Below are 22,532 nucleotides of genomic sequence, written 5' to 3' on the forward strand. Positions count from 1 at the left end.
TAGAAGAAGCAAACATTTTACTCGCCCAGGCTCCAGAACCGAATTTAGTTCCATTATCAACTTTACAGATCTCCAGTTCTTATCTTACATTTCATGGTTTAGGGAATCAGACCACCTTTTAGTTGTAACTGCGGCCCTTGGAAGATATAAAGAGCAAATGGTGACAGCATTCTTTGGATTTAGAATCAGCTGCGTCAGGAGCCGCCTCGATACAACTTTAGCCATTGAACATGTTGACATTGATTTGAGATACCAGATTCCCAGAAGCGCGTTTGAGTACTTCATCCAAGTGTTAGACGGCACTCTCTATCGCATTGTAAGGGTTTCCAAATCAACGAAAATGTATTGGAAACACGTCGATATGTTCACAACAAACGACTGATCAATATGAGCCAATTTTTATATGAGCAATTTGAGCTGATTATGAGGAACACAATCGAATTGCAGTTTGATATGGCGAAGCCACAAACTTGCCAGTAGTAAGCAGGCTAGAGTGGTTAGGTTGTACATGTAACTCTGTCTCTGGGTAATGAATTAACGTCATCTCGATTATACATGAGCAATTGCCACAATGTTAATGGCAGCATCAAATTGTGAAGGAATTGCCAGCATGCTGAAGCTAGCCAGAAAGTGGTGGTGACTCGATCATGACCTATGTACCAGCAGTTCAGCAGTTGAAGTTGAAATATAATAAAAACCTAAAACGACTTATTTGAAAGCTGTGATACATGATGATAAAAGTAGAGCGGTCACAGTTATTGGCTGCAATCGCCGATAAACCACAGAGGAACCTAGACAAATAACCAAACAGCATTGGCAGCGGACAGTGACACAGAGATTTGAGGCAGAAAGTTTTCTCGGTATGTTAGGAGGTGCTGAATTTTGAAGTGTACGATTAATTTTTCAAGTGAAGCATGGTGTTGCGATGATTTGAATTTTGTGCTGTCAAAAGTATTTGCACTTGACTACTTCCACTTTGAATGCTCTGAAAAAACTAAGTACTAACCCATTCGTTGCCAAATGCGAATGTGGTCGATAAGGCCTTACATGTTACCGTGTGCCAACTGCGACACCATCTGTCGTTTTAGGCAAATGACTGCACTGCATCGCTGGAATCCAGTGCGGTTCGAATACATATTCTTCTACATTTCTGGGAAAAAATCAAGTTTGAAGACACAAAAAGTCGGACATTACGGTTATATTGGTTCGTCTCGTGAGTAGTTTCATCGGGTTCTGGGATCAATGGCATTGTCAGAATCCATCACTGCGATGTTGGTTTGAAGAAAGTTGCATCGACAACTTTGTTGTTAAGGAAAGATGTCACCTTGGTTAAGGCACTGGAGTTTGTTTTTTCATCGTTTTCTTTGCAACATTTCAAGCACTTGTTGGTAACTGACTTTTATTGTCGTCTCATCGTTTGATCTGCGGCAAGCCGTGTCGATGATAGCGTTCTCCATTGCATCAACTGTGTCATAACAGTAGGAGCTATCATCACTATCAGGTTGTCGGACCAGAAAGATGGGCAATGTGTCTTGACAATCGTCCTATCGTCAATCGGCAATCGTCCTTAACATCCAGGATAATCGAATTATCTGATTTATCATCACCATCGAGACACTGAAAGGAAAACAAAAATAATTAAGGTGAAGGAAACGTGGCAGCTCTATTAGCCCTTATGCAGGTCAGTAAATCAGGAAAGTAGGTCAGTTCAAACCAACTCCTTATCGGCTCTAAATGTCTTTAGGTGAGAAGGTCAGTTTAAAAACTTAATCAAGATAAGCAAAAGTTTGATCCCAATCACGACTAGCTTACATACATTGTAACTCGAACGGTCATTAAGTAAGCCAGTAGGTCACGAACCCGAGTATTAGTGTAAACCTGATATCAGAAACTACTTCCTTGACTCTAACGGTCTTTAAATAATGTTGAATACTATCACAGTCCACATTTTGTCACATTTGGTGGAAGGTATCCAGGTAGAAGTTTTTGGACTGTACAACGCACAGACTTCTCTTAAAGTCCACTTCTTTGTGGACGACATCGGAGACTGAACACTTTGTTATCAACTTCAACACATGGGCATCCCTGCATACTAAAGGTTCCATGTTTCGGTGAATGAAATGGTCAGGAGCCATGTGGTCAGCTGTGGTAAGTGACAGGAATAATGGTTACCGTTAAGATACTAGAAACATTGACCTCTGTGACAGTGGAAATTAGGTCAAGGCCAAATATTTCAGCCACTATGTTATTCTTGTCATAATGATCAGAGTAATTAATGACATACATTTAAAGAATGATGTTGTGATATGACCTAAATAGGACTTTATGATCTTGACCTATTCATCCCAGACATGTATGTCAAATTGACGTAAACCTTGGACAACATTGTAGAGATGCAAATGTGTCGACATATCAAATTTGAAGAGGTAAGGACAAATATAGAAATTCCAAGTCCATGTCAACAAATGCATCTGCTTGTATCTATTTTTACCACTCCGAAGTCCATTAATGATGTCATGACCTCATTATGGTGTTCCCCAAGCTATTTCAGTATGGTCTCTAGGAGACCAGAAAGTCGGTCAAATTGAAAAAATGAAAAATGCGTATGGGCACATTTCAAAAAGCTATCATCAAACCAAATTTCAGTCATCGAACTCCAGCGGTTACGAAACGTTCTCCGCTAACGGACGATCACGCAGTATGACTGTATCAATTTAGCAGAATCCACTTCAAAAATATATATAATATGTTTTCATAAACATGATAAAGAAATTAAACAATTGAAGCAATTGAACAATGCCTTATAATTTCTTGAGAATCCGCAAGTTCTTATCTAACAGATCAATAACTCCTGGTCAATATGCCAAAACACCTGGGTTTAACTTTTTCGTAGTCAACTCCGTTCCACAACAGTTGGATCGTCTGCTCTTCACCACCCAATCATTCGCAACGATTAGCTGGGCACCGTGAATACAATATGTCAAAAAGTCAACGATAGATTTGTTTTGGTTACAATGGTAAAGATTTGGTGATCTTGTTGCTTGTAACAGCCACTTATGCAGTTTTCTTATTATATTAAAGACCGGGTATGTACTGCTGGTCAAGCACCTGTAATAAAGTTTTAAGCCCTTTTCCCTTTGAAATGGTACTTTATACATGCTCATAACCTTTTCCGAGACGTACCCAGGAAGAAACGTTTTCACAGCCAAATAGACCTATCTTAGCCTGTTAATTAAACCATGAAATTTTCGTTGCACGTTATGCATGATAATCTCAGGGTATGGGGGGTCTGAAGTTAGGGGGTGATTTCTGACGGCTTTTAACCAGCGAATAAGCTTTTTCACCACGACGGGTTAAATAGAGCCTCAAAACCACATTTAGTAAGCCAATTAGATTGTAACCTCATCATTTTCTTAATATTAAACACACCTTATTCACACTTCAAGAAGAACAATATTTTTAAATGGAAATTACCATTCAACTGGTATGGTGAGACCGCGCACTGATCTCGAACTGAACTACTCTATTTTTCCTTTTACCTGTCCTACGGAACATGGCAAAATAATGACAAAGTCTGTGGTAGGCCTATTTTGATGGGGGAAGCTCAAGTCTTAGAAAGGCCTAAGTTACATAAAAAATGCAATACCAGTTGGACCGTGTGGTGTAGTAGGCTTATATAGGCCTAGAATGTATAGATTGTTGCTTGTGGTTCGATTTGTCAAGATGAGGTTACTTTGGATAAACTTTTTGCTCTGCATGTGGTGATTTCGATGGACAATGATGACGATGGGGCGGACGATGAGCAGGCAGGATATGAAAGGAGGCATCTTCATTGTTACAGATTAAATCAGCGGTTGGACTACGTTGATACTTTTTAGGCTGCACCATGCGATAGGCATCGACCATGCCCGGTCTATGCGTTCATTTGCGAACCATTTTAGTATCCACTCACGGCATTTCTCTAGACGCAAGGGCCCAACGCGCCGCGTAGCGGCAAAAAAGCGAAGCTGGCGAAACATTTATAACGGGTCACCGTCACTTATTATTGGACTTATAGCGCATTTACGGGGTTGCAACTATTTTGCTTTATAGTGTCACCAGGAAAGAAAAGCATGCGACCTAACGCCGATCTATTTGTATAAAGTGATAATTGGAAGGTCTATAGTAGGAAATATCAATAAAATAATCATTCCATGTCGTCTTTTGAGGGCATTTTTGATTGTAAAAAATATATGTGTACGTCACCGTAGTCTCTGCAATGATAATTTTATCAGAGCAGTCTCGCGCAAGTAGAAGTTCTTTACCTATTAGTTCTTCACTTATTAGTCTCAACGTCTGGCGCAAAGCCAGACGTTTTCCATTACGATTTCACTACGATGTTTGACAAGAAGGAGCAGTGCGCGAGATATGCTAATGAGCAGACTTCCCTCGCTTGAGTTTCTGAAGAATGTTCCATATCGCGCCAAGGAGGATACCGCGGTGACGTCACATCACGTGATCCCGACCCATATTAGTGATCGCTATGGCCAATCAGATTCAGTCTACTGACAGCAGCAGCACTGAACACATCTCCACGTCTCACTGTCTGGTGCGCTCCTGTACACAAAAACACCAATAGACATGAAATATTGCAATACCTAGTATGGATTCTTCCTGTGTAAAATAATATTTACAGAGCAGATTAACTTCCACGAATAAAAAAGGCGTTTGGCGTGGCCAAAGTGCGGAAATAATGTCTCCGCTAAAATACACTACGAAATACACTAGGCAATGCACTACGCAATATACAGTAGAGATGCAATTGAGTTTGTTATTGTTTTGACTTAATAGCCCGCCCATATCATAATATATTCATGTATTCATGAAGTATGAACTCATTTCTGTCCCATACAACTCTAAGAACAGTCAATTTCTCCTTAAATCATCACCGAAACCACGATATCCGCAGGAAGATTTCGTTCTAGTGTCCGAAAATGCATGATCTTACAGGGGCGCTAACTCGACAAATAGAGGGGATCTATGGGGATCTATGCGAGTTTTAGGTCCAACAGGTCTCAAACTTGTAAAATCTGTAAACATGCCTCCAAATCCCATTATGATAATGAAGAGATTGCCCCATATCTGGGAGACTGTTTTAAACCCTCGCTAATTTTGGAAGATCGGTGCCCGGCTATTTGGTTTTAAAAACCCTATTTTTCCCCATCAAAACAGCACTTTTCATTATTCAAATGATAGCTTATTGTCTGAAGACTTATTTCATAGCAGAAAAGTACTAATAACTCTGATTTGATGCGAAAAATCTAACTTTTTTGATGACTTGATTTTCCCTTGGCCGTGGATCGAGTTTGTTTACATTATGCAGCGCCATCTTGGAAAAGCCGTGACGTCACCGCGGTATCCTCCTTGATATCGCGCTAAGCTCATCACTGCTGATTATGACAGGCGTGCAACGGTAGGTATCTGCTCCCCAACTTCCACCCTAATACGGTACAATAAGTTACCATTTGATGGGAATGGGACAATGCCCTCACTGTGTATGGAGTCATAGGGATAAGAAGACATTATTCATTAGTGTTGGTACAAGTGATTTTGCCCAAAAAGCATGCGCATTCAAAAAACAAAATATACAAGGTATCACGTACATGACCATGACGACGTGCAGAAAGTGCACTGGCCAGTGCATACCCTATGGCTATGTACTAGTAAACATGGTAAACAAGAACAACATCATTATTCATCGGCAGTTCATTTTACTCCGAGCTTTTCCTGAAACATATAGCCATGATGATTAGGCCTACCATGTACCATGACCAATAACAGCACTAGATCATGTAGATGTCAACAAGTTCACATGAACCGTATAATCCCGCATGGCGCATGTGGGGCATGCGTCTAAACCAAAGCCCCAAAATCACTTGTTTTGGTCTATTTCAGTTGTGTTTCCCCCGTCTCCCAGTCCATAATACATTTACAGTTTACAATCCCCGATCATGGCCCAACAAAAGGTCATCGGTTGACTAAAGGAACACAACTGTTCAATGGATTTATAGTTGAATGCGATCAAACTACGTCTTTTCAATCGTGGATTGTAAATTTAACCCCATGGGCCTAGGGAAGGCCCTATAATACGGCGGCCCGGAGGGGACATTGTGAAAAAAATAATAAACTCGCACTGCGACTTTTTAAACACGCACTGCGACTTTTTAAACTCGCAATGCTACTTTTTAAACTCGCAATGCGACTTTTTAAACTCGTACTGCGATTTTTCAAACACGCACTGCGACTTTTCAAACTCGCACTGCGACTTTTCAAACACGCACTACGACTTTGCAAACTCGCACTGCGACTTTTTTTTATCCAATCACAGCCGTGTTTACAACGACATGTGTTGCTGCGCTTGAGTTGTAAGAGTTCATAATTCAGACAAGTATTTCACTTATCTGAATCTCTTCTCTACGTTTTGCAGGCCGTAGTTGGGTCCAAATGCTATCATGGAGAGTCATACCTCATGATGCAATCATCAGAGCTCAGATATTATATAGGCCAACCACGTATAGAGGTAAACATGCTGGTGTAGTCTGAGGCTACGGTTGCCTCAGTGTAACTGGGCGTTAACTATATATATATATACTTACTAGTACCAATTTATGGGGTTTTTATATGAGACCTTAATATCTGGCAATTTTTTAAAACCCAGTTATGTGGCATATATATATATGAATATATACTAGTAACGTCCACAGTGTGTATATGCCTCAGAGTTATGCAAGTGTCAAATATACCACGTTTTGGACACTAACTATTTCACTGGCTGCTGTTCGAGACAGTGAATTGTGTAAGCCTACCTCTAAATATATTTCATTGTTTCCAAAATAGGAAAACCTCACCTTCTCAAGGCGCTGTAATTGTTGGGTGTCACCTACCACTTTTATTGATTAATCTGTAAAAATATTGTATTTGTATTCTGCCCCATTTTCTCCTGTTGTATGTCTTCTTGTCTTATCTGTCTGCACTGTGTTTTCAACCGATATGAATGTATCTATAGGTCCAATAAACTTAATTTGAATTGAATTTTTGAATTTTTTGTTGAGAACAGGAACCTCATGAGGAAATGCTATCTGTGACGAAAGACAAGTATAAAGACGGCCTAACTCTCCCCTCGGGTTCTTTCTACATTGAGCCACTTTGAACTGTATTACACGCCAAGACCCGACTGAATTTCGTTTTCCGACGATAAAGAAGAATATCCATAGGCCTGTTCAGCGCTCTTCAAGATTTTTGCAGTTAAGGCGTACCGATAAAATATATATACCCCAGTATCAAAATTGCCTCCTCACTGAAAACTCTTGGATATATAATATAATGTACCATGTATGTTTGCACCCAAGGTTATGGTTAGGGTTACTGTTGGATTGTGATGTGCTGCCATCTGACTGAGATAGTAAGACTAATTAAACGTAAAAATTGTTGGGCTTGTTACTCTAAGGCTATATATCATACTGGTACCATATAAATCTATATATCAAGCCTGCATAAACGTATGCCTCAAAATGATATAGCATGCCACTATCAAAACACATCAACATATAGGCCATAATTATATATGGACTACAGTTTCCATCCGAACAATTTGTCTGGATATGAACTTATTTCTAGTCTGTTTGACCATAATGTGCTGCCATCTGGCTGAGGACAGAGGTAGCTGAACTCAGTAACAGGTTTGCCTGAATGTGGACGTCACCCCAAGGTCCTGCGAGAGAACTCAATGTTTTTCCTCTCAAAGGGCGCAACCAAACAACTCAATAATAGCCATAGTCAAAATAAAAACCCAATAAGTTGGCTCCCTAATCAACAAAACTTGGGAGGAATGATACAGAGGTTATCACTCCAGGAAGGACAAAGAGTCCTGGTTATCAATCAGGAAAGTAATTCATCAATAATTATCATTCTTCTCTTTCACAGGAATTAGGGTGGTAAAACAGTGGGCATGTGTTAGAAGTTGTTGGCCATGACATGACAGTAAAACTTCAGTGCATTTCATAAACATTGCCTCTAACACAGGTATGTCCCAGCCAGGTTTTCAGTAGGGCATATGCGTGGGAGTTCTCAGGCTTTGGGGTCGAATCCCAAACAAGTGCACATGGTCTGGAATGGATCCCCTGCACTATTTGTTTCCAACACCGCTTTCTATCTTCCATTGAGGCTATATTTATCATTGTACAGGACTGGACAAACTCTGGACACAAGAAATCAATGAACAGCATTTATTATCAAATTAAAGCTTTTACATGTATATCACGTACATGTAGATTGCATATCTGACATATCTTAAGCAAACAGGATTAAATCATCCTAATATCAAGCCTTTGAGGTGGCACTGTCTGTATTTAAGATGGCACTTGGCCCAATATTCTCAGGACAATCGATGGTCTTACTCCACTGACCAGCAGGACACTGCTACTTTAATTGGAAGCTGCGCAACAAAATGATTGGTAATAGACTGGACGAAACCAGAGCACACAGTCGAATATTGAATCTCCAATATGATAAAATGAACACAACCTTTTTGGAGCGAGCAACAGATGACAGGGCTTTCATAACCTGCTATGGACGTGATTTGAAAATGTGCACATGAAATTCAGAAGTACTTGCCAAGTAAGCTCTCATTAACTTCCTCACGTTGTAATCCAACAAATCAGGATAAAATTGACCCTTGCTTATCACAAATGTAATGACAAAACATCATCCACAAAATAATTCAGCAACATACTCTGTGCTTATTAAACAAGCCTATTATAAACCAAGAACTATTTGTGTGCCTTTTTATGTGTTTTGGGTTTCAATAATTGTGAATTACATGTAAAGTTCTATGCAAAAAGTAAGATCAAATGGAATGAAACTGAACCCTATCTCCAAAACACTATCCTAAATAGAAAAAAAATTGACAAAATGCTAAAGGTTATGCACATTTCTTGGTTTACAGTATTGTTATAATTACTCAAAAATAATGGAAGCATTTGGCTTTTTGTTGATGACGTATTAGGAGACTGGAGTATGCGACTTGCATACCATGTTTGAGACACACCACATCATTAATGACGTAACCACACACATTAGGCCACGAACACATCACTTCTAGTGGCAAAGACAGGTAAGTGATACCAATACCAAAATTACTTAGGTAAGAAACACAGCTTTGTGTCAGGATTTCAATGTTTTTAAGTTCAATGTAAACAAAACCCATTAGAAGATATTCACAGCAGCAGCACCAAGTATGGGGGGGTGGGGGTCTAAAATCTGTGAAAGAATATTTTAGCAACTTACAGACACCTGGCGAAATTTGTAAACATGTTCTGCAAAAGAAATTTTCATGGAATACATTATTTCCCACCAGAGAAATATGCCCCACAACAAAGGTTTCATTTTAAGAATACTCCACAACTTGATAGTAGAACAAGACGTTGGAACTTCCTTGATTGAGCTGAATGTGGATGTAACACACTTTAGATATACCTGGGGGGGGGCTCAGTTAGCAAATCTAATCTTTGTTATTGTCAGCTCTCATAGCCTCGGTGGACTTTGGCAAAACGACTTTCTGTTTTCCCGTCACCAGGTTGTTCATCTTTGTTCTTATCTGAGCTGGAGTCCTTGTTCCTCCAAGTTTTTCAGCAACAGCTGCTATTTCAGACCCTGGGGGATTCTTCTTTGCTTTTATGTATTTATCCATGTACCTGAACAATATGCCATTTTCTTCTTCAGACCATCTTGCTCTCTTAGTTTTGAACATGCCGTCGTCAGTGGAAACCATCTTTCTCTTTTGACTGCCATACTTCTGATCATCTGCAACCGCAGTAGCTGAGCAGCTTGGTTGTGGTTCTCCATCAAATGGACTGCTTCCATCGACATCATCACAAGTAAGTTCCCTGCTCTCTAACTGGTCACCTCTTTCCAGCTGATCATTTATGGAAACCGGGGGAGGAAGTTCTTCAATGTTAATGGCATCAAGTTTCTTTCCCTGGAACTTATTGATGACACCATTCTCCATGGCAATCAAAACACGTGCAACCTTTGCTCGTTCAAGCACTGAGCTTTGCAATCTGTACACGTCAGTGTGGATGTTGACATTATGGCCCATGTGGTCTGCTACCATCTTCAATTCATTGGCGGACATGTCAATTATTTGTGCAGTGGTGGCCATGTATTTCCTTAATCCCCTGGTTCGGATACTCGCTGGATTTCTGAGCATAGGGCATTTGCTCGTTACCACTCGGATTGCTTCACAGCCATCTATGGGTGAATTAATTTCTCTCGGTCTTGAAAACACATATGGGCTGATGATCTTCCTCTTTTTTATCAAATACTCAATCTGTTCTACCATGTCTGGAGAAAGTAAGATGAAGACTTTGCGGAGTGACCTGGTACTCTTCCCCCTCACCTCTATCAGTGCCATTCTTTTTGCCAGGACTCTTTCACTGACATCAAGAGATGCTAGTATTTCTTCATTATCCTTCTCGCTCTTTCTCCCTAGGAAGTCACTCACTTTCAACTCTTCTACCTCGCTCACTCTGCGCTTATTAAACAAGACAATTCTTGTCAACACTAGCTGACTTAGCCATTTCAGATCATCATTAGATTGGTTTGTCCTCTGCATGGCTTTGCATATAACTGTGGAGAGCCAGTCTTTCAGCCTGACCAAATCCGTTGTAGAAGGAATATTTTCGGACTTATTGATCTTGAGCAACTTCTGTTTTCTCACACTAACAGAAGCTACATGATTATTCCAATGAGCTTCATATTCTTCCTTGAAGCATCTGGCTTCTCGCTGCATTTCCTCCGAGTCTTCTCGCATGCCCAAGCTAATCTTAAGAAGATTAGCCTGTTTGATGTAATGGCCGAGCACAATCGCAAGCTGTGGGGAACCACTCTCTGCTGCAAGCTGCTTAACAGTTTTCACAACTAATTTGAAATGTCTAGCACTTAAAAAGTAGGTTAATGATTTCCGAAGAGCCCCCAATCCATCATTAAGGGCTTTCAGTAGTCTGCCGAGAGATCGCACCTTTTGGCGAATGTTCATGAGATCTTTTCTCCTCTGGTCTTCGATTTCACCCACTTTACTCAGAACAGATGCAGCAAATTCCCTTATCAAGGGATCATCAAAGCATATCTTCCTAATCCCTGGGTTAGATTTGGTTTCTTTCATGGCATTGATGAGATCATCAATCATTTCACTTTCTTCGTCAGTTGAAGATGTGCGCAGAAATGGTTCAAGCATGATTCTTGCATTTCGGAGACAGTTTGTTTCAGGTTGTTCTCCACGTGGTCTGATGGGACAGTTTTTCATATGAAGCCATAGAGAATCCTTCAAAAAGAAGCCCACGCAGTATTCACATGGCAAAAAATCGTGTGCTTTTCTGTCACGTTTTTCACTTGGCCGCCTGGAAACAACAAATTCTCCCTCACCCAATTCAATGCACTTTGCATTGTGCTTGAAGTTCCCCCTATTCTGCAAAAGAAGGAGGGCATTTTTTCTTTCAACAGATTTGACAGGAGCCATGAGTGCTGATTTTACATCCGATTCATTGCAATGAACTGCAAGATAGTGAACTGAAATCTTTGATTGGTATCGCCTCTCGCAATAAAGGCAATAGTCACTTTTACTATAATTTCTCTTTTCACTTTTGCTATCGCTGTGCTGCGGAACAGTTATGTGTGCAAACTGCATTTTCACCTTGGCCTTAAGTGCCTCCCCAACATGATCTTCCGCAGCTTCATTTAAATCCATGTCTACACTGTCTGCACTATTTTCCAAGTCACTGCATTGTCTCTTTATATCGCTTTTACCATCTCTGTACCGTGGAACACTTTTCTTTGCCTTATGTTTCTCCCCATGATGATCATCAGCTTCGTTGCAGTCCATGGCTTCATCATCTGCACTATTTTCAATGATCACAGTATCAGATTCAGAGTCACCATCCGAGTCCGTTAAATCATCGTTCGGTCCCTGCTTATAATCAGGATCCTTTACAGAATCATCGTCATCATCATGTTCATCGTAACCAACTGTTGAACCATCACTCTCTGTGGCATGTCCAGAATCCATTGAGGTTTCAACATCAGGTTCATTATCTTTATTCCAATTAGCTGCAATACAGTGAAGAAGACAGATTAAAAGACAAGTGCAGAAAAATTACCCAATGAGGTGGAGAGTGATTGCTCAGGATGGGCAAATGAAATACAGTACAACCTCTCTATTGCGGACACCCATGGGACTGGGCCCAGGTGTCCGCAATAGAGAGGTGTCCGCAATAGAGAGGTTATGCAAAATCGTCCGATAGGTGGATTTGAAGTTCCCGCCTTGCAGGTCTTGGTTTTCTCTGTGTCGACATCTAGCGTAGAAACTTTAAACCTGTTGGCTGATCGGTATTTGCTTGTGATGTTGCGTTGAATGACGTGAGCTACTTTGGAACTCAGAGCGTGAATAATCTCTCTAGTAAAAGGTGCCCCTTTTATTGCAAAATCTCCTCGACATGTGATAATGTGTCAAAAAACACCATAATTTCTGTCCATCAGCCACCTTTGATAAATAATTATTTTTTTCTAATTTCTCTACTAACGCATATTCGCCGCAACACTGACAAAACCGCGTGGATTTATGAGTGTCCGTAGACACAAAAGGCCTATGTGATTAGTTGAAAAGATGAGTAAACAAATGCCACGGCTTAATTAGGATACAAAAACACAATGCCAATGCCGCGGCTTAATTAGGATACAAAAACACAATGCCATGGGGTAATTACGTTGATTAATTGCGCGAATATCACACCTGTCGGGCCTACTTGACTCTCCAAGCGCAAGCGGGAAGCCATTGTTTTTGCCTACTGTCCGTAATTGGGAGGGAATTGGACCAAAAATTGGCTATCGCCCTGTCCGCAATTCGGAATAGAGAGGTGTCCGCCGTACAGAGGTTTTTGTTATTGGAAATGACTTAGAAAAAATCGGGACTGGCCGGACGTGTCCGTTATGTAGAGGTGTCCGCCTGGCAGAGGTGTCCGCAGAGGGAGGTTCTACTGTAGTTCATTTAGCTGAAATGGGAACCATTATAATGCCATATTTGCCAGCAAAACTAACCAGCACAAAAATCCACCATTCATTATCAATCTCTGCTCACTTTTAACTCTTTTGCAAGCACAATGCTCTAACCTTCTGCTTAACCGCACCCGGTACACTTTCCAGGCATCCTCGGATCCGGGCCTTCTCAGGGAAGTTTTAGGTCAACACATGCACATAACATGTAAATACATGGAAGTGGAGATCATAATTGTGGGGCCTTAGCAGTTTATATATGTCCCACACCTGAACTATGCCCCAAATGTAAGTCTCTCTGTCAGGGGCCAAGGTTCAGCAACCATAAAACAGTATCTCTACCCTTGAAATTGAATGTAAAACTAGATTGCCAGATACTCATCGTCCCAGAACCAGGTCATACACTGACTGACCATGTATCTTTGTAATGACAGCAGGTAGTGTGTGGACTCATTTTGCTCGATGATTAACTCCCTCTAGTCTACAGACACAGGATGCCCCTGGCCGAGTTCACCAATTAATCGAAGTACCTGTTGCTTTCACATGATCACATGGTCATGAAAGCGGTGAAAACTACAACCAAGTTTCCATTGTTGGTGATTCATGCGGAAATAAATCAGATGCTATCTATTCTCCTTTGAAAAGGTTTACACCACTGGCTAGGATTTAGTACTAGGAATGTCTCTGGTTAGGGTGAGACAGATCACTCAATAGTGCAAAAGCATTCTGATGGCAAAAAAGACTGAAGGCCACGGTGAACCTGCCACGGCAACAGAGAGGATGAGCAAACCATTCAGCGAATGTAAGGTGAGTTATGTGCACGAGGGAATTGAGGAAATCTTGCTGGTAGCCAATATCAAGTGGAATGAAATGGCCAGGGCCATTGTGCTCACCTCATGTGGAGGAAAGATGGATAAAGAGCATGGTATTGTGTCATGTAGTGTTAGGTTTGATGTAGGTCCAAGCAGTTACAATTTCCCCAAAATGGCCAATTTACAGTACATTCGACCTCTGTGACCTTGAAAAGTAGGTCAAATCAAAGAAGACCCGGGTGACACATTGAATGGTTGTTAGAATTAGATGTACCTATGATATAAAATTGGTGCCAATCGGGCAAGTCATTACTAGGAATAATAGCATTTTGAAGAATTTAGGATTTGGCCCCCTCCCTGGAGGCCAAACGGCAAATCAGATCGCACCAAACTTCAGTACCTGAGATCACCTGACCAAGGGGTACATGTGTACTTAATTTGTGATCAATAGTCATTGCAGTTAAGAAACGTGCCATAGTTACGGCCTGACGGCGAATTTACGCCATTTGACCTCTGTGACCTTGACAAGAAGGTCAAATTAAAAACCTGTGTGACATATACTGTATGGTGGTTAGATATACCCATGATATCAAATTGGTGGCAATCGGGCAAGAAGTTAAGGAATAATCACATTTTTAAGGTTTTTGGATTTTGCCCCCTGGTGGTCAAGTGGTGAATCATATTGGACCAAACTTCGGTCCCTGAGATCACCTGACTAAGGGGTAAATGTGTACCAAATTTGGTATCAATAGTCATTGCAGTTTAGAAACGTGCCATCGTTACATCCTAACGGCCAATTTACACACCATTTGACCTCTGTGACCTTGAAAAGAAGGTCAAATCAAAAACCCGGAGGATATATGATGCACCTTTGCTAGAAGTACCTACCATATTTTTTTCAAAATTTCCCGACTACTATTAAGGGAGATATTGCATATTTTCACTTTTAACGTTTGGCCCCCTGGTGGCGAAACCATGACACGAATCGGACCGAAACTTGGTCTCCAAGGTGTCATTACATAAGGGTACATGTGTACCAAGTTTCAACTCAATAGCTCTAACAGTTACGAAACGTGCCCTGCTAACGGACGACGACGACGACGACGACGGACGACGGACGCCACGGTATGGGATAATCTCACCTCTGCTAAGAGGTGAGCTAATGAATGGATGGAATGGGGTAACCAACCCATTAAAACCACTGTCCAGCTCTTGATCGTGGATGAATAGAAATGACAACCTCAACAATGCCCTAGACACGAATTGGAATACATCTTTGAGAGAGAACCCACAATTGTTATAACAACAGATGTATCCATCAGGGGAGATGACACAGCATAGGGTGGAATAGTCTGGAAAGAAGGCAATACCGTTTTTCAGAAGGTGAAGTGCTACAAGACACCCTAGTCTGGTTGTCACGTAACACGAAGTTATATGAAATGTCCAGGGGACATTGTGCTCACCTGGGAATGATTAAGTGGGAGACAGTATTCAAGGCCTACACCCCCTAAAATTCAAGGTAGAATGTAACCATGACAACACAAATTGGAATCAAGATTAATTGGCGATGATTTTTTGTATGTCAAGTCATGTTGTTATAAGACATCCACACACCAAGTTTCAACTTCCTAGGCTCAAAGGTAAGCAAGCGTGCCACCATCATTGTTGACGGACGACGATGATGCCGACAGACTGCTGTGTACATAGCCACTTAAAACAAAAATACCTGTAGACCTAATGGAATGTCCAATTAACTTCTAAGTAAACAAAGGGCTAGCCCAGGAGGCGAGATCAAAATTTTGTGGCCAATTGTCTTTTCTCTGATACATACTGGTAGGCCTATGGATATAATATATCATTTAAGTGCTGGCCGATGGCATGATGGAAAAATCTAGAAGGTTGGAGAAGAAAGCAGAGTAGAGCTGTGCTTGCTTCATGTCTAATAGTCTTGCTGATGAGCGAGCACCCATCGCAAGTGCAAGAGTTGATGTAGGCACATGGCTAGGGCAATTAGGTTAAACCACATTTGGATTGAAAAGGTGATCACAGGCACAGATCTATGATAACCATTCTTCCCTTTGCAGATACTTCTTTTAGCAGGACACCCTCTCTACTAGGGGCAGTAGTGATGGTCCCAAATTGAATCATTTCTATCCAACTTGACCTCTGTAATCAGGACATCTCCCTATTAAGGACAGCATTTCTCAGTTGCAGAGGTGTCCTTTATTAAATAAAGAGGATCTGCTGTTTGCCACTCTGACTGCTTGATATAGCACTCAAAAACTAACTCACCATGTGTGTCTTCCAGCTCCTCATCAGGGCCATTAATGTCCAGATCATCTGCAGAGATGCCAGCAGAGGCTTCCAATGGTTGCTTTTCAACTGAAAATATTATAAACTCTAAATAACAAATCAATGAAATGGTCAAAGCATTTATGGTAATCTTTCAATGAATGAAACCTTCCTTGTGGGGCATTTCCAAAATGTGGGGCATATATCGGTAATGGGTGGTTTAAAACACAAGGGCCACAAAGGTCTGGAGCTCAGCTGAGGCAGTTGAGACAATAGGTGTAATTATTGGAACTTCCCTTTGCAGACACCTTTCTTAGCAGGACAGTCAGTCCTGTGTACAACTAGGGGCAGTAGTGATGATCCAAAATGGAATCATTTATATACAACTTGACTTCTGTAATCAGGACACCTCCCTATCAAGGACAGCATTTCTCAGTTGCAGAGGTGTCCTTTTTTAAATAGAGAGGATCTGCTGTTTGCCACTCTGACTGCTTGATATAGCACTCAAAAACTAACTCACCATGTGTGTCTTCCAGCTCCTCATCAGGGCCATCAATGTCCAGATCATCTACAGAGATGCCAGCAGAGGCTTCCAATGGTTGCTTTTCAACTGAAAATATTATAAACTCTAAATAACAAAACAGTGAAATGGTCAAAGCATTTATGGTAATCTTTCAATGAATGAAACCTTCCTTGTTGGGCGTTTCCAAAATGTGGGGCATATATCGCCGATATTATCGGTAATGGGTGGTTAAAACACAAGGGTCACAAAGGTCTGGAGCTCAGCTGAAGCAGTTGAGACAATAGGTGTAATTATTGGAACTTCCCTTTTCAGACACCTTTCTTAGCAGGACAGTCAGTCCTGTGTACAACTAGGGGCAGTAGTGATGGTCCCAAATTGAATCATTTCTATACAACTTGACCTCTGTAATCAGGACATCTCCCTATTAAGGACAGCATTTCTCAGTTGCAGAGGTGTCCTTTTTTAAATAAAGAGGATCTGCTGTTTGCCACTCTGACTGCTTGATATAGCACTCAAAAACTAACTCACCATGTGTGTCTTCCAGCTCCTCATCAGGGCCATTAATGTCCAGATCATCTGCAGAGATGCCAGCAGAGGCTTCCAATGGTTGCTTTTCAACTGAAAATATTATAAACTCTAAATAACAAATCAATGAAATGGTCAAAGCATTTATGGTAATCTTTCAATGAATGAAACCTTCCTTGTGGGGCATTTCCAAAATGTGGGGCATATATCGGTAATGGGTGGTTTAAAACACAAGGGCCACAAAGGTCTGGAGCTCAGCTGAAGCAGTTGAGACAATAGGTGTAATTATTGGAACTTCCCTTTGCAGACACCTTTCTTAGCAGGACAGTCAGTCCTGTGTACAACTAGGGGCAGTAGTGATGGTCCCAAATTGAATCATTTCTATACAACTTGACCTCTGTAATCAGGACACCTCCCTAAGGACAGCATTTCTGAGTTGCAGAGGTGTCCTTTTTTAAATAAAGAGGATCTGCTGTTTGCCACTCTGACTGCTTGATATAGCACTCAAAAACTAACTCACCATGTGTGTCTTCCAGCTCCTCATCAGGGCCATTAATGTCCAGATCATCTGCAGAGATGCCAGCAGAGGCTTCCAATGGTTGCTTTTCAACTGAAAATATTATAAACTCTAAATAACAAAACAGTGAAATGGTCAAAGCATTTATGGTAATTTTTCAATGAATGAAACCTTCCTTGTGGGGCATTTCCAAAATGTGGGGCATATATCGGTAATGGGTGGTTTAAAACACAAGGGCCACAAAGGTCTGGAGCTCAGCTGAAGCAGTTGAGACAAAAGGTGTAATTATTGGAACTTCCCTTTGCAGACACCTTTCTTAGCAGGACAGTCAGTCTTGTGTACAACTAGGGGCAGTAGTGATGGTCCCAAATGGAATCATTTATATACAACTTGACTTCTGTAATCAGGACACCTCCCTATCAAAGACAGCATTTCTCAGTTGCAGAGGTGTCCTTTTTTAAATAGAGAGGATCTGCTGTTTGCCACTCTGACTGCTTAATATAGCACTCAAAAACTAACTCACCATGTGTGTCTTCCAGCTCCTCATCAGGGCCATTAATGTCCAGATCATCTGCAGAGATGCCAGCAGAGGCTTCCAATGGTTGTTTTTCAACTGAAAATATTATAAACTCTAAATAACAAAACAGTGAAATGGTCAAAGCATTTATGGTAATCTTTCAATGAATGAAACCTTCCTTGTTGGGCGTTTCCAAAATGTGGGGCATATATCGCCGATATTATCGGTAATGGGTGGTTAAAACACAAGGGCCACAAAGGTCTGGAGCTCAGCTGAAGCAGTTGAGACAATAGGTATTCATACATCACCCCCTATCTTACATAAATGAAATGGTCCTACACCAACAATGGCATGAAGAGGAGAGAATCACCAATGGACAATAACTGCTGTATTTGTACTGGTACCAAGTTTGAGGTGTGAAGCGACAGTCAGGTAGTGGTCACAAAACATACACTCTTTGTCCAACGAGGTTGCTGTTTCAGAAGACTTTGACCTCAGTGACCTTGAAAAGTAGGTCAAATAAAAACCCAAAAGATATGTGATGTACCCTTGCTAGAAGTACCTACTACCGTACCATATATTTTTTCAAAATATTCGAACAAGTATCAAGGGAGATATCGCACATTTTCACTTTTGACATTTGATGGCTCCCAGGTGGCCAAACTATGAAGCATATAAGGCCGCAGTACGGTCTCCGAGTAGGGGTCATTCAGGGGCACATTTGTACCAAGTTTCAGTTCAGTGACTTTTGAAACGTGCCACCCATGTCTAACGATGGACCCTCTGTCATGGTATTAAAAGGCTCACATGAGAACACTTGCGCAAACCTGAGAATAGTGTTTCGCTGATTAAGTGTCAGACAGTGTTCGTTTTGTGCCTGCCATCTGTGATTTACTGGCTATCAAGTATAAATATGCTATTGTAAAAGCATATCAATTGTGCCTGACAAAGTGTTACATGTGTTTAGCACTGGCAGCAACTGTCCCATCCATGACAAATCACAGTTCAAAATATTTTTATCTTTATATACCTTCCTCCAGATTGTTACTGTCAGGTCTATTCTTTGATTTTTTAAACTTCACAAGAAGGATTTCGGCACTCTTCCTTGTTTCTTCATCGTGACTCTTTGTACACTGTAAAAGATAGGACAGGATTTCCCAGAAATTTTCTCGAACTTCTTAATTTTGCAGCCTTTGCGGAATGATGAATGGAGTCGAGTGGAGTATCCTCCAATCTAAATGAAGCGCGGGAGTCTACCAGTACCAGAACTGGTAATTTTATTACCGGTATTGTTTTTTTGACGTTCGGTCGGGTCATGTGGCTGATTTGTGCTAAACCTTTTATTCAACCTCTGCAATTGGAACAAATAACACTGGGCATGACCCCTTAGTATGGGCACATAAATCGATACTGAATCCAGATTCGTTTTACCTGGGTGCATTAGCGTAGCTTTTTCTCTCAAGCTTTATTGCACGAGAAGTGTGTTTAAGAGCCAGTTTTTATAAGAGTCAGGCAGGTGGTGATTCATGACCCTCTCAGATTTGTTCCAAAATTTTTTTATTGGTAGATATATGTTAATAACGGACGGAAATCACATTTTCTATCCTCAATAGGGTCCGCTTTTTTTTTAGGGGCCCCTGGAATATTGGGGTCAAAATGGGCCTAAAGGGCAAAATAACCAAAATGTGGTTTTCAAATGCTGGTATTTCTGTGCGCCCTTAGTGAGCCACAGAGATTTTCATGCGTGTAAGTCTATTGGGTATTGACTTTCAGAAAATGTGAAAATTTTGGCGGCTGACTAAGGGCGCAGCCCATAGGTGGCGCTGCAAAACGCGACATTTCGAAATTACACACACCTTCAGAGAGGTTGTGTGGTTTGCGCCCTAAGTCAGCCAGGGTGTTTCATGCGTATTATGATACATTAGCACCTACTGCTTTGATTTAAAGGAAATTTACGGCGGCTGACTTTGGGCGCACAAGTATAGGGGGCGCTTTTTGCCGCCGAAAGGTGAAATTACCACCTTTTCGCACAGCAAGTTCTCCATGCGCCCTAAGTCAAAACTGATCAAACATAGCTCAACTAGTCACCCAGCATCTCTAGTACCAGTGGTTAGGAGGGTTTCATGGCTGGTTTGCGTATTAACCCTTTTTGCACCGTTTTTTGTCGGGTCACTACGCGAAAAGGCTGAAAATGGAATTTTGTTAACTTTCTCCGATATCATAAAACTTACAGGATTAGCTCCTTTTGCACTGAGAAAGGTGTTATCAAAGTTTCTGTGGAATGCAGCAAGCCACTTTTGTTGTAGGCTGCCATTTGGCGGCAATATTGGAACTATAAAGCAAAAGTACCAGTTTTAGTGAGAGACGACAGGGAAAAAGACCACTGCTGAGAACGTTGTCAAACTGATGCGATCTGCAAAGGATGCACAAGGCGCAAAGATGTTTTCACCAGAAGAATACTTAGCAAGAGATCAAGTTATATCACAGTTCTCTCAATTTATGGCCAAGAAGAAACGAGGTGGAACACTTGAAATCCCAGAAGCTGACCCAACTGATGATGGTAGTGACAATGAGGATGAAGGGAATGAGCAGATTGATGAAGAGTTAGAAAGTGTTCAGGTAACATCAATTCCATCCGATTTGAGTGAAACAATATCCTCGACAATTTTCTTTTTACCGAAAAAGATTCTACATCGATGTTTTACCTCCAGGAATCTGATCTTCAAGCAGAGCAACATATCATAGTTGTTGAGTTGATCAACGAATTTCACGAAGAAAACATGGGGGATGGAGTACCATGCAGGAGATTACGCAATCATACAGTGTGGAGAGAAGGCATATGTTGGGATGGTACAAGCTGTTGATGGCGAACTTTGCCACATAAAATACATGAGACGAACAGGTAATTATGGAATCGTGATGGATGATTCTTCCCCAATGGAAATCTAAAATACGACATATTTTTCAACCATATGCCCATAGTTTGATAGTATACATGTCAGTAATATTAGCTGGTACTTTTCTGTATTGCAGGATTGTATTTTGGATGGCTTGATGATGAACATGCATCTTGGCAGGACAAGGATGACATTCGCGCTAGATTATCAGCACCATCCATTGATCGCCATGGACATTACATATTCTCAAAGAAAGATGACCAGAACATGAAACTATATAAACTGTAGTTCACTGTTTAGATGTGATGATCCAGTTGGACAGTTTGGCCCTAATGGCATACTAACTATTTTGATAGTAATTTGCTAAATTTCTGCTGACATTTAAATATTGGTGAAGTTTTACACCATATTCATTGTAAAAGTGTTTAAGTTTCTGAGATACCGGTGATTTCATGGTAATTTTTGAATACTTTTGATTTTGAATAAACGGTTCATGATATAAAGGTCAAATTGCTCCTTTTTCTGTCAAATTTCAATTTTGCCACCAAGTAGCTTGCCACCTTGACCTAAAACTCACAAAAAATACTTTCTTTAACGTAAGGAAGTTATCCTGTAAGTTTCATGAATATCGGAGAAAGTTCACAGTTTACCATTTTTGGCCTTTTTGTCTAGTGTCCCGACAAAAAATGGTGCAAAAAGGGTTAATACGCAAACCAGCCATGAAACCCTCCTAACCACTGGTACTAGAGATGCTGGGGGACCATTTGAGCTATATTTGGTCAATTTTGACTTAGGGCACATGGAGAACTTGTTGTGCGAAAAGGTGGTAATTTCACCTTTTGGTGGCAAAAAGCGCCCCCTATACTTGTGCGCCCAAAGTCAGCCGCCGTAAATTTCCTTTAAATCAAAGCAGTAGGTGCTAATGTATCATAATACGCATGAAACACCCTGGCTGACTTAGGGCGCAAACCACACAACCTCTCTGAAGGTGTGTGTAATTTCGAAATGTCGCGTTTTGCAGCGCCACCTATGGGCTGCGCCCTAAGTCAGCCGCCAAAATTTTCACATTTTCTGAAAGTCAATACCCAATAGACTTACACGCATGAAAATCTCTGTGGCTCACTAAGGGCGCACAGAAATACCAGCATTTGAAAACCACATTTTGGTTATTTTGCCATTTAGGCCCATTTTGACCCCAATATTCCAGGGGCCCCTAAAAAAAAAGCAGACCCTATTGAGGATAGAAAATGTGATTTCCGTCCGTTATTAACATATATCTACCAATATAAAAATTTTGGAAGAAATCTGAGAGGGTCATGAATCACCCTCTAATAGGATCTTGCCTGATTCTTATAAAAACTGGCTC

General features: G+C 41.0%; 1 protein-coding gene and 1 long non-coding RNA gene across 2 annotated transcripts in view; both read right to left on the minus strand.

Moving 5' to 3' along the window:
• Positions 1–22,532, minus strand: part of LOC135492809 (uncharacterized) — an 81,260-nt gene continuing 58,728 nt past the window's right edge. Inside the window, exon 3 of the long non-coding RNA XR_010448124.1 lies at positions 1–1,617. This is a non-coding gene — a long non-coding RNA (uncharacterized LOC135492809). The remainder of the gene's footprint in view (positions 1,618–22,532) is intronic.
• LOC135492808 (uncharacterized) lies at positions 8,251–16,792 on the minus strand. The gene is made up of 3 exons (XM_064779452.1): positions 16,708–16,792; positions 16,188–16,277; positions 8,251–12,141 (listed from the first exon to the last, which is right to left on the minus strand). Exon 3 carries the CDS (start codon positions 12,098–12,100, stop codon positions 9,539–9,541), a length of 2,562 nt encoding a protein of 853 aa, XP_064635522.1. The 5' UTR covers positions 12,101–12,141; positions 16,188–16,277; positions 16,708–16,792; the 3' UTR covers positions 8,251–9,538.

Source organism: Lineus longissimus, chromosome 8 (assembly GCF_910592395.1).
Source record: "Lineus longissimus chromosome 8, tnLinLong1.2, whole genome shotgun sequence".
In the NCBI taxonomy this organism is placed as follows: Eukaryota; Metazoa; Nemertea; class Pilidiophora; order Heteronemertea; family Lineidae; genus Lineus; species Lineus longissimus.

Bases quoted from the DNA above. Each gene is read 5' to 3' on its own strand.
- LOC135492808 (XM_064779452.1), bottom strand. From the start codon at position 12,100: ATGGATTCTGGACATGCCACAGAGAGTGATGGTTCAACAGTTGGTTAC.